Here is an 18350-nt window from a genome sequence, read left to right as displayed (position 1 = left end):
TCAAATTATAAAAATTCACCCCTGCAGTGTGTGCCAAGAGAGAAATGAGCTATTCAGACCTAAAACGTTTTTTCAAACCAGGCTGTAAACATGTTTATTAATGTAAAGATTGTCTTTGTTGAATGGGTGTGTATGTGGTTTCTGCTGTTTCTGCAGGGAATTCGTTTTAGTAGTAACGAGTGGCTTCATCGCAGCCTGGACTCAACATGAACGGCACTACGGGCCTACTTGTCTAATCAGCTGGTTGGTGATGTTTAATGGTTTAGTCAACTGTGCACATCTCTAGGAGAATGTAGAATGATTGTCCCTGATCTTCACTGTAGTATCACTAGGTATATATAAAATATGAGTACTTCTTCCACCATATAAAACAATGGTATAATGGTCTTTCTGTCTCTAGGGAGCTTTGTCAAGTTCAGTAAAAAAAAGCCCTGATGATGTGCACAGGGGTCTGAAGTATAAACATTTACAGCAGAGAGTCAGAGGCTTTCTTTAAAGCCAGGGACTTCTCCCTGCAAGGGTCACTGATTAATGTGTTAATTGAGCTAATTGAAAATGAACAGAGACAGACCACAAGGCAGAGAGAAAGAGAGAGAAGAGAGCTCCACTACACTCGCTCCGCTGAGTTTCTCCTGCACCCAGAACTGATGACCACAGCAACTGTCCTTTAAGCTAATGAGGAGGTGTGCGAAAAAGTGTGTGTATGCAGAGCTCGACCATCCCAGCGGGCACTACTCTGGATTTCAGTGTTAAACTTTGGTTCAAAACAGGGTGAAACCAGGCCAGATTGTCTAACACCTATGTTAAGGGTGGAAGCAGGACAGAAATGATTATTGTGGTGATATGAGTAACTCTGCAGCAGTAGTTGAAATCCAGTCCATGTAAATACATTTCATAGTTTCACTTGTCATACAAAATCACAAAAACTGCACTATGTACCTTCCCCACAGACAAATACATAATAAGACTATGCATGGGCTGGTACTTTGGCTGTGCAGCTCTGACTTTGATAAAAGGATGCTGATGTAGTTGAGTGATACCTGACAAACAGCCGTAACAGTGCAGGTTAGATAGCTGATGGTGATGATTGGCAGACTACGATGCAACGACTCTCAAATTTTAGCTTTATTCTATTCTTCACTGATGACCATGATGCACTGGAATCCAATATTTTGCTGTGGATTTTTTCATAACGCGACAAATTCAAAGATAGTGAGTCATTTGAAAAGCTGATGCAGTAGAAAAGCATCTCACTCTGAATGTTTAGAAAAGCACTCTGAATCTGAATCTAGGATGAAGAGAGCTGTGGAAACCACAGAGTGAGCTGACAGAAGCCAGATGTTAAATTTGGTATCTTAGTTAAAGAGCTCCAAGTCCATGACACCTAACATCTGCAGTGCTCTGAATCATTTAAAATAGGTGTGTGTGCGCGTGCGTGTGCGTGTGTGTGTGTGTGTGTGTGTGTGTGTGTGTGTGTGTGTGTGTGTGTGTGTGTGTGTGACATGAAGCTTCACAGTAAATAAAACATGGCCTCAGTAGCTAATAATCATTTTTGATGATATCAGCTGCTGGTGCAGATATGCTCAGTTTAAATATTCACAATGTTGAAAATAAATATTATACATTTCCCAGTTTCCATTCTTCGACTCTTCAAGATTTGAAAGACCGACTGGTTCCAGTTCTCAAGCTGTGATAAATAAACTGAATTTAATTTCTACCGAAAAAGCAAAGACATCATTTTTTTTCCATAAACCAAATTCAGCTGTCTCTCATCAGAGGCAATAAGCAAGCAGACAACTCTGAGTGTGTGTGTGTGTGTGTGTGTGTGTGTGTGTGTGTGTGTGTGTGTGTGTGTGTGTGTGTGTGTGTGTGTGTGTGTGTTTCTCAGTTTCATGGACGAGTGATCAAACTGAGCCAGCAAATATCCTCTGCTGTATCCTGACAGAGAGACAACATCGATATCTATCAAATATAACATTTATCAGCAGCTCAATAAAACAGAGCCTTGCAATCAGCAAGTGACATGGAAGAGGTAACAGACTCAGTCAAAGTTAATTGAAATACCACTAATATTACATTAGATTGTGTTAATGTTGGAGACCAATCCATTATTCAGAGGACTGGTTCCTCAAGTGAAACCATCGACAGGGCCGATACGGAGACGGCTCCAGAGATCCTGTGATTGTTGGGAGGAGCTCAGTGAGATGTTTGAGCGTTCGTCTGGCTGGGTCGCCAGTTATGTACACATGTAGCATATTCTCAATCAAGACGACAGAGTCTGGCCTGATGGTCTGAGGCTCAGCTTTTATACACTTCACGTCAGTGCCACACAGTCTTGGCTATGTGATGGTCTCCATGAACACCAGGTCAATGTTTGGCAATAACCTGGTCCCTTTTAGGCAATGTCCTGGTCCAATGACAACACTGATTAATATTCCTCAAGAGCATCCTGTGGATCCCTTCCCAGTTCCACACACACACACACACACACACACACACACACACACACACACACACACACACGAGTTTCCTGTAAATTATTGTTGCTTGCCAAAAACATGTTATAAACCCAACACATGTCATGTTCCAGGTCGGAGTTACGCAGCACTACTCTTGAACTTCTTGGAAGTTCTACTATTAATGATTCTCATAACAGTTACACAACAGTAATAGCTGCACAATGCCTGGATGTCCAAGCTTACGGCATAACACAGAACTGATACCAAACCTCCCAATAATATTGAATCTCCCAATAGGGGCTGCTGTGTTCATACACAACTGAGAACAAAAAAGGCATGCAACATTATGATGAAGCTCTGCAGGGGACAGGTATGTTAAACTCTGTGTTTTTTAACCAAAAGCACAGCACAAACACACAAAAGTGAAAGACATCGAAAAACATGCATGCACCGTGAGGCTCCATTTTGCTCTGTTGTGAAATCTCTATGCGATGAAACTCTCATCTGAAAAACATAAACCAGATCTAAACCAACAGCAAGCCTTTAAACTTGTTTGCACATCCTGTCACGTAGACTCCCAAACACACATTTTTACATTTTACAAATCGGCATCATCATTATGTTATATTAGCCTCCTCTTGAACCCATGTTTGTTAATAAATCACAGCAACAACACTTTACATATGAGCCAGTCACCAGAGACAGGCGTTCCACAGCTCTAATAGAACATTGATATCTGGTTTTCATCCAACCCTCACCCAAGAAATCCTGATACTGAGCAAAGCAGAGCTGAATCTGACAAAGCACAGCTAACCAGCGAAGTTCATCGATTGCTGATAGTGACAGACCTGTGTGGTATTTTGAATCCAAATGTGTCCTGTCTCAATCAGGAGGGTGTAAGCCCCTGGATTATAAATAATAACTCCAAACAAACAATCCCACTGGTAGAGGTTAGAGCTGGGCGATATTAAAAAAGATGTTATCACGATAACATTTTTCATATCAGTCGATATCGATAATTATCACGATAAATGTCAAATCATTATTTCATTTAAATAATTTAAATATTCTGATAAACTTCTTGAACCCATCATTTCTGACGATGCTAACAGGAAGCAGGTCCTTTGTTTAAAGCTGCTGTGAAGAACTTTTGATTTATATCAATTTTGGCGCCCCGTTGTGGACAAAGTGATACCTCTTATCTCTTGTTCTGTACATGCAAAAGTAGTGTTTTCAACAAAAACCTCACCCTGTTGTTTTTTAACAGCCAGATTTATCACTCAATGTGAGTATTTGCCATGAAAACAGCCGAAAAAGGATGTTTCCAAAGTCAAATGTCAATCATGTGGTCTGACACCTACCCCCTCTGAGTGGTTTAAGGCATTAAAAATGACAACAGAGAAGGTATCGGTGTTGTTGTTTATGGTTTTGTTTGCTTTTGAAGGTCATAAAGAGGCATCAGAGTTGGTTTCAGTCTGTTTCTCGGCTGGTGAAAAACTCCTCGTGCCTTTAAGAAAACATTTTGTGAAGTTTTAGTTTTCAGATTCTTATTTTTTTCAGGTTGAGATCATTTGCATAATTTGATTTAAATTACAACAAAGAACTATCCAATTGTGTACTGTGTGAGTGCTATTGTTCCCACAGTGCAGTGAATGCATCACGGTTATTCAGCGTTCAGTTGTCCTACAGTGTACAGCAGAAGTTGTCTCTGTGCTCTTCCTTTACCCACATCCTGAAAGTTTATTTAATGAAGTGTATTAAGTTAATAGATGAAGCCAGAGTCGACACAGTGTCAGACTAACGACTCTGCTTTGAGCTCATAGGCTTTGAGTTTTCTTCAGTGTCACTCTTGCTCATTTAATCTGTTTACATTTAGCTCAAAATGTCTTTTAGCCCCGCCTACCTCTCACCCTGCAATACGATTGGCTGTTCAATGCTGTCTTCTTCTTCTGTCTAATGTTTGGAGGCAACTAGCGTTTACACACGCACATAAGCGCCCCCCTCACTTTGCAGTTGTTGGGGCGTGTAATTACAGGTTTAAATATTGCAAATTTGTATCAAACATTTATATTTAGAAAAATTACATCACGATAATTATCATTATCTAATTATCGCCCAGCCCTAGTAGAGGTGTAACAGCTAAACATGTCATTTTACTTTTGATCTATACTTCACTTTACACTACTTAGCTAGCAAGAAAGGTGACCAACATGTGACTGGTAACTCGACAGAACAAGCAGATGGCAACATTACTGCAACAAACAACATCAAGGTAGGAGTTCAACTTCACTAGTCACATTTTAACGACTCCAGGAAAAACAGCTGGAGTCGACACAGATAACTCTGAGCTCAAACAAACTCACCAAGCAGAGCCCAAAGACACATGTTCAATAAAATGTTCCTGTTCATTAAGTCTGCACTCATTGGTCCACCAGCAGAGCAACAACATCAGAGCAAGCTTTTACAAGTCGGTACATGTGGAGGAACGATAGGTCACCAGAAGAAAAGCATGTGTGTGAATGTGTGTGTGTGTGTGTTTGTGAAGGAAATCAAACCAGCAGCAGAGGCAGACAACGAATCCAAGAGAGACAGTAAAAAAAGGAAGACTTTAAAGAGTGTGACTGACCAGTCTGGTGACGAGGGGAACCCCGAAGTGCCAGAAGTGCTCGTTGAGCAGCCCGCTGTACACCACGTTACCAAACAGAGCAATGGTTCCTGGTTTGCACAGACCACTTCCTGGCTTGGTTTCTGCAACAAACAAACAAAGGAACACGTCATTTTTCAACATGGCATAAAGACAATGAGAATTACAATATGCTATACAGTATGCACATTTTAAACAGCGAGAGGCTGGTAATAAAACAGATCAGTTCATACACACAGTTAATCTCCTGTTTTATACCCTCTCCTGCTCGCTGCTTCCTACCTTCTATCATCCACACACAACCTCCATCTTTCCCAAAAGTTTTCCAACTTTCTATCAGCAGATGAACTCTCACACATTACCAAAGCAAGCTCAAACGTGATTGGTTATTACTACTTAGACTACAAACATACCCTATATATGTGAAACTTAAACCCTTGTTTAAGCTCGCCCACTAATTCTACATTCAGATGCAGATCTGTGTTCACAGAGATGAGGGATGAACAGATGAATAATGGTAACAGAAGAGAGGGACAGTATATACGTTTGGCTGTACTGCAGTATTATGTATATGACTGGAAGGAGCCCAGATAAATGAAGCGTTAATTAGAAAGCTATTGACAAAGGGAGCAATAATAGCTTGATTTAGAGGCTTTGTTTGCAGTGGAACTTGGCTGGAATAGAGATACAGTTGGTTTGAAATGTCTGAAAATGATCAAATAGTTTTTGACAGGAAGCTCTCTCTGCCATTTTCTGTGCACTTTGGAGACGTCATGGAAAGTGACTGCTCAGTGGAGTTCCTCTACGCGCTGCACAGACAACAAGCGTCTGCATCAGAGTTGAATGCAAACATTACTGAGCAGATCTGGATGCTTTCAAATAACTTCAGGACGCATTATGGTCCATAACATCACAGATTTACTCACATCAAAGAAACAGTCAGGTCAAAGTAGGATGAATGAGGCGGACATGAGGCCACCACACCCAACCCGGCATGTACAGTACACACACACACACTTACACACACACACACACACAGGCACACAAAAACAGACATAACAAATGCTCACTCATGTGGGAGAAAGCATCAAAACAAGCAAAAGAAGACAGCCTGAGCCAAACAGCGTATCAGACACGTTGAGTGAAAGCCTAACAGACAAATTTCACCAGATCCGTGTTCGGTCAGTCTCCGATCCGTCACGGCACCGGACCTGATATGTTTCTTTTCTAGTCAATGTGTTAACTTCCACTGGATCCGCTCCATTGCTTTCTGGCTGTGTCTCTGATCCGCGAGCCGGAGCCCTCTGGATCAGATACACAAGACTTGTATTTTTAGATACACTTTATTTGTTTTTCTCACATTCTTATTCACATATATTCAATTGAATGATCATGGAATAATTGGACACCCCCCCCCCCTAGTCCCCCCCCCATCAGGATGTAAAGTCAGGGTTCACAATATATCACTGAAATCAAAAGCAACAGTACCAACCTATCACAACCATTGAAAAGAAAAAAGAAAAGAATGCCTAGCTGACCAAAACCTCATCTAGAGGCAGGTACCCCCTTATCCATATATATCAACATATCAACATATATCTGCCTGCACAGACATGCACAAGCACAGGCACGTCCACACAAGTGCACACATATACATGCCCGCAGAAACACACAAGCATACATACATATACATCTACACGGGCGCACACATTGACCCACATGTCAAAATACACACCAACAATACAAAATTGACCAAACACAATTGGAGATTACAATACAAGACTTGTATTTTTGTCGGATGCCGGAGCACGACGCATCAATCATCAGCACAGAGCAGATGGAGCAGGACAGGAAGTCAGGCACCAAAACAAAATGAAAACATCCGGTTAATTATCACCAGATCACATTTCACTTAGAGCTAGGGTTGGTAGCCATGGAAAACTAGCATGAATTTGAATGTAGCATTTCCTCAGGACTCCGTCTAACCCCTCCCCCCCTCCCCTTGGAGCTCCTCCAAAACGACGCCCCCGCTCAAAAGCACGAGTGCCGCTGATTCGGGACCATATGATGGTGACTGATTCAAATCCGGTCCTCAGCAACTCGTTTGTGTTTTGCACTACGTCAACTCATGTCTCACTCAGCGGTAAGAAAACACCAAAACATTCTCATAGTGAAAGTTAAAAACACAAACAAACATGAAATGTACGCTCTGCAGGAGGCGGGCAGAACGGCAGGATGGGATTTGATTGGTTTCATCATTTGGCTCCTGATGGCAGGGATTGGTTGGTGTTCTCCCAGGTTTACTCCGCCTGTAGATAGCAGCTTTTGTTTGCTCTTTTTTAAGAACACATTATGTATTGATTGACATCGAAACATAAAGATAATTTTAACCAGTATAACAAAAAGTGTATCTAAATCTGACTACCAACCCCAGCTTTAACTACAACAACAATCCGTCATGATGAGCGGGGCCAGGCCTGGAGTTAACAGGTCAGAGGTTTTCAGAGGACCATAAAGACAACATGGATGAGGAGAGGAGGAGGAGAATCCTTGATTCAGATCAGAGATGGACAGGACACAGATCTGGTGGAATTAGGCCTTAGTTGTGCTGCTGCAGGGATTCATTTGTAAGTACAAAGGCACAATGATGTAGGACTTCAACACAGCGCTGTTGCAGAACTGTACTAGGTCTAAGAGAACAAAACTCAGCAGTTAAAGATGTCCAGTGTCTTCCAGGACAAACCTGATTCTCAAAAAGAGCTGTGCAAAAGAAGGCTAAGCTTCTAGAAAATCCACAGCATTCTCATATTTTGTCAATCTTTTAGTTTCTATGTACGACTGAAACAAGTTACACTAAAGTAAAATAAGGTTACCATCAGCTGCCTGTTCACTGAGGTCATTTCTGTGGTTTCCTTCTCATTTCAGCTCATGAATTGTCACCTCAAACTCAAACTGAGCCTCTACTTTGAGACATAGCTGCTGCCCACACACTGTGTCTCTGTGCCACCTCAACTTAAATGGTAATGTTCTCCTCAGACTAAACAAACTTAAACTGTGTGCTACCAAAAGGCATAAATGTTTCACTCGATTTAAATGGACCAATCGGAGTTCAAATAAACGGCTTCACTCACTTTGGCATGATTGCAGCCTTTATTTAGGCAACCAAGAGAGACAAGCAGCCTCCACGAGCAACAGGCCACAGACTGAATAGATGAGAAGTGTCAATCTGCAGATGTAATTACAGCAAAGCCCAAAATGTGTAATGTGATTGCAGAGTGCATCAGTGAATGATGAGATCTAAATAAGGAGAGCAGGTAAATGAAGCTCTCCTCTAGAGATGCACTTCAGCCAGATCACGCTCCGTCTCACTGCACCAGCTCGGCCTCTGTGCCACGATCTGGTGTCTCTTGGCTCCACTTAGAGAGGGCCTATCTTACATTCCATCACTCTAAGTAGTTTGGCACACACACACACAAATACTCACACACACAACCACATACACACACTCACATACACACACACACGGTTATGGCCTGTTGGCTTGATTCTGGCCTGGTTCTTTGGCAAGTGTGTATCCGCTAGGCTTGCATCCCAGTCAATACCCTGTGGGCTGTGAGTGTGTGTGTGGAAGAGAGAGAGAGAGAGAGAGAGAGAGAGAGAGAGAGAGACTGCTCAGCCTGCTACCCCACTTGGCTCACCTGGTGTTTATGGCAAGAATAGCAGAACAGGAGGGGAGGAAAAGAAAATATGAGTTGGGCATAAAAAGGGACTTTGGAGGCCTGGGGTCTTCTCTCTCTCTGCTATGGTTTGTTTAGACCAAAGTGAAGCAAATAGTCCTGGTATGTCAGGGATGGGCAGACCTAATATTATTTAAAAGAGAGGAATCTTGGAGTGTGTAGGATTGATGTAGCGGTTAGCCTCAAAGCGAGCAGCCCGGGTTTGGTTCCTACAGGTGGCCCTTTGCCGCATGTCAGTCCCCTCTCTCTCTTCACAGTTTTCTACTCTATCCACTCTCCTATCTTTCTCAATGAACACATAAAAGCCTCAAAATATACTTTCAAAAAAGAAGAATTGATTGTTAACTATCTATACAGCCTTGTATCTCTTCAAGTTAAACTGTTAAAGTTTACATTTGCCTTTGATAATGTTTATATGTCTTTCAGTCCATGTGTCACTCACGTACGTTTGACTGAGGGATCCACTGTGTTTACTTTTTTTTGGTTAAACCATAAAAAAACCATAAAAACCTGGACCTAGTCTCTGTAGCGAGGGTCTCTTCTCATTCACTCACGTTTCGAAAAACTCATAGGCGTAGTCGGAAAATTGAAGTGATTATTTATTGGTGCCGGCCTCAGTGCAATATATTTACAAAGAACAAAAACTCAAAAGACTATTTACAAAAGAAACAATCAAAAACAGGGTCAGTGGACAGACACTGCTCAAGAAGCCACCTCCTTCTCTTACCAGGCGAAAGACAAACTGCCCCGAGGGAACTCAACACAGCCCTCTTATATATTTTTGACTCCTCCCACTGGGCGTCACTAATTATCAAATGTTTTCTACAAACATTACTTTCTAACAATTGATACAACCGTAAAACAAACAATAATACAAACCCCAACAACAATATATTTATCTCAATCTTTGGCAGTACTTTACCTTACCCTTAACCACTTTTTCAGGGGGTAAAATATACCAACAAACAAACAATTTATTTCCACAACCATGTGGCACTTTTCGCCCCCCATAGGCCCTACTTAATACGTGGAAACGGGACGCTCCGTTTCCGCGGATTCCCCGCACCCAGGCGGTAGGTGATGCAATGTGTGCTGTGGTGTTTGAGTGCTGAGTGTATGCGTAATAAAACAATAGGCCTTGTGTTATTACGGTGTGTGTGTGTGTGTGTGTGTGTGTGTGTGTGTGTGTGTGTCTGTGTGTTTGTGTGTGTGTGTCGGCTTGTGTGCCAGTGTGTCTCTGCGCACACTGCGCTCCATTCAGTGACGGTGCCGCTCCGACGCCACCTACTGGTTTCTGAAGTTGACTTGTTCTGTGTGAATCATAGACTGGGTAAATAATGGATGTAGTATCCGTGACATCACCCATCTGTTTCTGAAGCGCTGCGGTGGCCATATTGGAAATGCAGAACTTAACCTAACTTCTGTCAAGCTAGTGTGAAGTAAAGAGGCAGGCTACGAGACACAGTAGCCGCTAACAGCTACAGTGTTCCCACCTGTCAATCAAGTCAGCTGTGCCTCTCATAATAGAAAACTTGTATTCGTAATATCTTCAAAATTGAAACGTTACATTCATGCCGATATAGAAATGAGCGATCCAGACTAAACTCATTTTTTTTTATCCAGGCTGTAAACATGTTTATTTCTGCTATGAAGATTGGCTTTTTTAAATCTGTGTGTATGTGGTTTCCGGTACTTTCGTAGCCAGCCTCAAGTGGACACTCGAGGAACTGCAGTTTTTAACACTTCAGCATTGGCTTCAATTCTCGCAGCCAGAGGTTGCCGCTTGGTGTGAATGTGTTCAGTATGGCTTATGCGTCTAGATATCCAGATGTAGTTAGCAGTCTTATACAAAACTCCTCTCTTCATATGTTAATATCAAAACTAATGAGTAATAAGATAACCTTGTACAGTGTTTGCAGGTAGATAATGAATGCAGTAAAGTGCGGTGGTTTGTGGATTAAAACTTAATAAGGGAAATAATAAAGAATAATTAAATTGTGCATGTTAGGTTAATTTTTTTAATCCCTTGTTAGCTTTAGTCATTTCACTCTGCCAAAGAATGCTTTGCTTTTAGTCCAGACATAAAGTAACGCGTGTTAACGTATAAAATATTAAACCTTGTTTTATCTGGAGAGAGTTGGATGTGACCTGCACACTCCAGATCAATTTATCGCCTCCTCTGCTCCCGGGCTCAGAAACACTCTGTCCAAGCAGCAGCTCACTTCCCAGTATTTATAACTCTGTGTTCTCCGGAGGGCTCCAAGCACCAAAACATATTCCACCGGGAGTGTGTGTGTGTGTGTGTGTGTGTGTGTGTGTGTGTGTGTGTGTGTGTGTGTGTGTGTGTGCGTGTGCGTGTGTGTGAGCAAGTAAGAAAAAGAGAGAGCATGTAGAAAGGGACAGCTATAAGGGCTTGCCAGACATGGAGGCCTTTAGGCATACAGCAGACTGGCAGAGAGGTTAGAGACAGGCTGTTTCTGTGTCCACGATACCGCTCACATCACACCACATACATATATCAGCACTACACCTGCACTAGATTACTGAACGTCAAATGCAGAATGAACCATTTTGCAGTCAGTCAGCTTACACTATTTCAGCAGCAGAATATTGTTACTGTTTGACATCTAGTCGCAGAACCTTGTCCCTCCATACGGATTGACTTAACGTGCAGATATTGTGGAGTGATGACATCATATCTTAAAAGTGACATATCACGCTTTTTTCATCAAAATATATTGGTCTAAGAGGTCCCCAAAACATGTCTTTAAAGTTTATGCTCAAAAAAACACTTTGAAATCAGATTTTGGCATGCCTGAAGAACCCTCTTCTTCAGCCCTGCTCAGAACAGTCTGTTTTCTCTTTGACCACGCCCCCTCAGGAAGTGGATGTGCCCTCGGCTCTCCAGCACGTTGATCTAATGTTTACATGTTGGCTGAATATACACGGCTGCTCACAGACCCGCGTTACTTCAACCCTCTGAACAACTGGTCACAGATTTAATGTTTCTTGTTGGTTTATTTGTCAGTATGTCGACGTGTATCTTGGTACATAGCTACGAACATGTAGCTATGTGGCTATGCTAACTAGCGCTAGCACTTTTCCATGATAAATAAAAATCATCCACTAGATCTTCAAATCTGCAGACGTGGGGAGTAAAACCGACCTTTGTGTTTATTAAGACAGCCTACAACTAGCATGCCTCCCTCCTAAGCTCCTTGTTAGCACACATGTGTGCAGGTAATGAAAAACAGAGGAGGGGTTGAGTTGTATTTTATACAGTCTATGGGCTGAACAAGCTCCGAGCTCTGACTCCGTGACAGACCGGATGTCATTGTGACGTAACAAAAACACAGAAGTCTGAAACGGCTCGTTTCACACACATTTACAGAAAGGTGGAGAAATCAGAACAGGGGCAGAATGGATGTTTTTCATTCTCGGGGGGTTTGTAGACATGCCAGGGACACGTTTCAGGTAGAGAACCATTAAAAAGTCGATTTTGCATGATATGTCACCTTTAAACCTGTTTTAGTCTGAGTCTGAAGGTGGACACTCGAGGAACTGCAGTTTTTAACACTTCCACCTTGGCTTCAATTCTTGCGGCCGGAGGTTGCCACTTTGTTCAGATACATTAATTTATTCATCAACGTAGTAATAAACTGAGAGGCAACATTTGTCTACCAGTTCATCATGGGTAAGTTGACTTGACTACTGTTAGCTAAGTAAGAGTAAATGTATAGTGAACAGGTGGTTATAAAGTAGTACCCAAGACGGCCAGCTGTAGACTGTTTTAATCGGACACTTTTAAACTGTTTTAGAGCTTTCTTAACGGATTAGTTTTAGGGACATTTTGTATCTATTTTTAGCGTACTGCTGCTGTTTACTTTTCATTTGGTAGTAAACCCGCTTAGCTTCAATCATTTGTTGTCTTTTGGTTAAACAGGCTTATAACTTGATTTTAAAAGAACATTTTACTTCCCTTTCTATACATTAATTTACTAATGTGAATTGCATAAAATACAACGTGAAGGGAATATCCCTGATCACTTCAAGTCTTACTTCAAATTAAACTCACAGGTCCACTCTTACTCAACTCGTCAAACTTTATTTCTTCATCCTCCTAAATGTTTTACTTGTAGAAGTCAAGTCTCAATATGTTTCAAGGGAAGCAAACTCTGGAATATTTATTCCAATGTAGCGAAAAACCATTTATCTTTAAAATGTTATAAAAGATGCTTGAAAAAACTTTTAACTACTGTTACTTAATTATACTCATCATGTTCAACCACATTCTCACAGGGCTGTCAACGAATATTCTAATTTCGAATATATATTTGAATATTTAAAAAAAACGGAGATTCGATTGTGAAAATTAATATTCGATTGTGGAAAAAAACACATCGGCGGTTGCTTTGCGAGTGGGCGCACCGCATGACAGGTCAGGTACAGGTCACAGGAGTCACACATGCACAGCGTGAAGCAGACTGCAGAGAGAAATCCTTCAGTCCCCGGATCCTCAGTGCACTCTGAACGCGTCTTTTCCTCTGTTGGGAATACAGTGAATAAAAAGAGATCTGGCCTCTTAACATGTGGACGGTCTTGTGTTTTTGGCAAATAACCTGTCAGGCCTAAGACCCTACATTGACAGTGGACTAAAAGAGTCCGACAATCAGTGACACTGGGATAAAATGCAGTTTTTCCTCTTTTTTTTTCATACTAGCGCCAAGAATGTAAGTGGACTACTTTTTTCATTTTTAACTTTAACTTCAATTAATGTTAATAATTTGCTTCAATCACTGAATGAAGCCTGCCTATATTAGGGACAAGAGTCGGGACCTTTAATTGCTTGCACAAGTCTTGTTCAGCACTCACTCAGCGCACTGCGCACAGAGAGGGGAGGGGGGCGAGCGAGAGGTCTCCGGTCTTCAAAGTGTTACTGTATAGACCATTAGGTCATTTACTTGTTTTGTAATGTGTAGGTATGTTTTAGCCATGTTATATCTTACATAAAATTACATATACAAGTAGTTATGTCTCCTTGTATTAGTTTGTCCACCTGTTATTGACATAAAGCACAAATATAGATATTCGAATGGTTCGAACCTATGGGATTTTTTTAGAGCGAATATTCGAACATCATTTTGGAGCAATTTTGACAGCCCTACATTCTCATAGAGTAGGTGTCCATACAACCATATTCATATTTTGTACTTTTGAACTCTGTTGATGTAATAACTGTATTTATATTAATTGTTAATTTTGCATATTCTTATGTTATTTTATTTGTAGTATCAACTATTGTCTTTAAATGTGTCAATTGAGTATTGTTAAATTCATTTTTGATATTAGAACACTATTTGGGTGGAGGCTTCAAATAAGCTCTCTGAGTTTTCTGCCTCTTCCTGCACATTATACTATTTATCTTTGCTATTTTTTGTATGTATTTTCTTTTAATTGTGCAAATAAATAAACATAAACATAAAGTTTTTAATCACTACTCCCTACATTACACTAGTCTGCATGTATTTGCTGGGGGAAGGGAGGGGGGGCTCGATTACAAATATAGAAGAATAGATGTCAGTGACTATTGAATAGTATTTTGGCTTTAAATGCCCATCCATCGGGTTTTTGGTTACTGCATGTCAATTTGTTCAGTGCCTCTGACAAACAGCTTCTTGTTTGTTTAAACATCCCTCAGGTTTCCTTCTCCTGTCTACTGTTCTCTGCTGGTGACTGGTCAGCCATCAACCAAGAAACCAGGATTATAATAAAAATATATTCTACGTTTTTTCCTACTTATGGAAACTAGTGTTTTTGTAACATTGTAAACAGAAGGAGGTGATATCATAACCTTATAAATGGGCCAAACTGTGATGTTTGTCCACCTTGATTAGCTCTTGCCTTTCATAATTAATAACCATTGTTTTGAGGTTTTGACCAATCAGAATCAAATATCTCACTCAGCCGGTGGGGGTCTTTAGAAAGCTGGCAAATATACCAGAATTCATTTTGTGGACTGTAGCGTACAGGAGGTACTGCTAATCCAGATTTAGAACACATCAGATCTGAGCAAATCTGCTGCCATGAAAGTGCAAGCCATTCTGACTGTAAACACAACATTTATGTTTAAACATTTCTACATTAATGTAACACTTAATCAGTGAAGTAACTTCAGAGCAGCTTGGAGACCATAATATTCCATGAAGATACCTTCCTTTGTTGTATGTTTCTGTCTCTTTTTGATAATAATTGGCTGCTGGTCTCCTCCTTGTGGACCGTGGTCATCTGAGGTAATCCGAGGACCTGAAGTTCACCCTACAGCCCCGCTCATCATGAATGCTCCTGTAGGCTAAACAACCCAGATATTAAAAGTACAGTCCATCCAAATCAATTTCAGCTGCAGCTCTTTGGAAACACACTGAGTGGAAAAAGAAACTTCTTGTGGTCCTCATCAAACAATTCGAAAGAGCCAATAAAGACTTCACAGCCCATCGAGCCAGGCAGTGGATTGGTCAGCACTGTTACTAATAACTGCTGATGAAAATCTTAAAGGCCAATAAAAGCCCATGGATGAGCTGCGATGGTTTCCTATTACCAGCCAGTCATCTGGAGACTAATGTGTCTAGGGCAGCATCTTAGCTAACTACAGCAGAGATTTACACAACACTTCTGCAGAGTCCGGCGCCTGTAAAGATGCTCTTCTGCTGCAGTAAAGGGAATTTGATAAACTCAGTGAGTGCTGTGTTGAATCACCTATTCAAATTCTACAACATAAAGCTGTGCAAGAGGAAGCCTGCTGATTTTTACTGCAACAGCTTGATCACGACAACGGCCTTCTTACCTGCCTGACTCAAATAATCAATGGATTGACTCTTGACTGTACACAACTCAGCAGCAAGAGTTTCAGCTAGTACCAAACCAAATACCACATCCCTCCTGGAGTCATCTCCATAAACCAACACTGGGTTCCAGTATGTTTTAGGATTGATTTAGAGGTTTTACTGATAACTTTCCAGGCTGGATCATAAGATCTCCATCATCTTAGTACCGTGCATGCCAGCTTGTACTTTGACATTAAAAGGCAGAGGTCTTTGTTTGTTTCAGAGGTTCTGCTGCTGACTAAACAGGACAGACGTGTTTGCAGGGAATATGTTACAGGGCTGGTTCATGTAGAAGTTAGGTATTGGGCATATTTTTGGGGGATGTGATAAAAAAAAAGATAGAAGTAAATCTAACTGAAAATAGACAAACAAATCATCAATTATTAAAGCCTAAATATAGATATGTGGTACTCGTGCAGGCTGAATCTGGTGTAATATCCTCTCTTGAAAATGTTATTCCATGATTCATGTCTGACAAATGAAGTATTTCAAAGAATAATAACTAAATTAAAGATTATTTGAACTCAAATGTGTTTAATGATAACCACCATAGTGTTACAGAGTGAGACGAGTGATACTCTGTGTCTGCTTTTACCATCTTTGCAGTGCGCTTTGTGTTTGTATGTGTAACCTGACACTGACAGACAAAGAGTCATGCTGCTTATCACACTTAGAACTCACAGGAAAGCTTTATAAATCTAATGTTGTCTGTTTGTAACCTGCAACATGCTAACACAGGACTTCCACCAGATCCGTGTCCAGTCCGCCTCCAATCCGCTGTAATCCGGCTCCGTGCTCTCTCGGCCGTCAACACCCACCGGTTGCGTTTTCTGAACAAAGCACAGAGCAGGACCACCAGACAGCTCGAGTCATGTGACCCAGGTTTTCCTGCAGTAATTACTGAATGAAGGATTCTCCTCCTCCTCTCCTCATTCATGTTGTCTTTCTGGTCCTCTGAAAACCTCTGACCTGTTGACTCCAGGCCTGGCTCCGCTCATCATGACGGTTTGTTGTTGTAGTTCAGTGAAATACGATCTGGTGATAACACAGAGTGTTTGATTCTGAAAATTAACCAGATGTTTTCATTTTGTTTTGGTGCCTGACTTCCTGTCCCGCTCCACCTGCTCTGTTGAGATTGATGCGTCGTGCTCCAGCATCCGTCAAAAATAGAAGTCATGCATATCTGATCCAGGGGGCTCCGACCTGCCGGATCAGAGGCACAGCCGGAACGCAACGGAGCGGATCCAGTGGAAGTTAACACATTGACTAGAATAGAAACCTATCAGATCCGGTGTCATGACAGATCGTAGATGGACCGGACACGGATCTGGTGGAATTTGGCCGTAATTCTCCTGCTCAGGGCGCGCAGCTTGATAAGGCAGCGGATTCACTCGATGTGGCAGACATGTTGTTTGTTTAGTTGTGGTCTGCATCAGAGAGCTGGGCATTGAAAACAACCTCTACAGGAGGGGGGCTCTCGTGAAGTTAAGTGTGCCCACTCATTCACAAGTTGAAATCTATTCCTCAATTAACAGAACAAATGTTTTTATTTTCCTCTTAAATGTCATTTGGGTCAAAAGCTGCAACCAGCTCCAAGTGGACCGGAGCTGATGATTTCAGAAGCTCTGCTGTGCAAAAAAGAAGTAGTAAAACAAAGTTGGTACCTAATGTTTGTTAGAGATATTAATGGTCACAGAGCTTTTCTGCAATTCTGCATCCTAGCATAATTTAGCAATGCTAAATCAATGTTAAGCATCCTTATGGATTAGCTCCCTACATAAAAAGGGCCTTGACAAGCCATGTGCAGGAAGTAATATGATTCAATTACATCCACGAACATCCCCTCGGGAAAAAATACCCACACATGCAACCCCCCCGACCAACGCACACACACACGCACACACACAAACAAACAGGCTCATAAAACACCCTTTACATAGCACACCGTTGAGCTGACTTGTGTTTGTTTAACATAATGCCACACTAATAAAAGAGAAATAATTGATAGGTTACTGTAGGACAGTGAAAGACGATCATGTGTTTATGTATAGTACATATGATATTATGCATGCAATGAATAATACACACAATTCAGACTCCGGCCCTTTCAATCTCTCCTGTAAATAATTTAATTTACATATTTTTGGGGGGTAATTTGACCAATGGATGCACATTTGGCTTAAATCATTCTAACGAAAGATGCAACCACTGTTGTCTGCAGTGACAGCAGCTATAAGGCACTTTGGCATGTACCAGTGAACACTGATATAACAGTGTAGAGGAACATAAACTCTTCACACAGTAAAATCTTTGAAGCTCAAAGTCAGAGAGCTTTATATCCAGCTTTCATTCACATTTCCAGCCTGTGTATGTGGAAAGAATAAAACTGGTCCTTTGGAGAAGACTTTGTCTCAGATCAAACATAACTTTAGCAGTCTGATGTAGAAACATTCTTCTTGAGCTCCATCAGTGAGCTTGTGTTCATTTTCACTGCCAGGTGAGTCTGGAGCTGCTGTCATCACAAAGATTTCCCTCCAACTTCAGATACACCGGGCCAATCATAGTCCTGTATTTTGAAACAGCATGGATTCCACAAGACAGCAACACAGGGCACTGCTTCAGCTTTTTC

The 18350-nt window shown here is 41.4% G+C and overlaps 1 protein-coding gene across 1 annotated transcript in view; it reads right to left on the bottom strand.

The window, feature by feature from the left end:
- Positions 1–18350, bottom strand: part of rbfox3a (RNA binding fox-1 homolog 3a) — a 626830-nt gene that overhangs the window by 212397 nt on the left and 396083 nt on the right. The window contains exon 5 of the mRNA XM_034708818.1: positions 5086–5207. Coding sequence (XP_034564709.1) covers positions 5086–5207 — 122 coding nt within the window. The remainder of the gene's footprint in view (positions 1–5085; positions 5208–18350) is intronic.

The sequence above is a fragment of the Notolabrus celidotus genome, chromosome 18 (genome assembly GCF_009762535.1).
Source record: "Notolabrus celidotus isolate fNotCel1 chromosome 18, fNotCel1.pri, whole genome shotgun sequence".
Classification (NCBI taxonomy): domain Eukaryota; kingdom Metazoa; phylum Chordata; class Actinopteri; order Labriformes; family Labridae; genus Notolabrus; species Notolabrus celidotus.
This window is presented reverse-complemented; position numbering and strand designations above follow the sequence as displayed.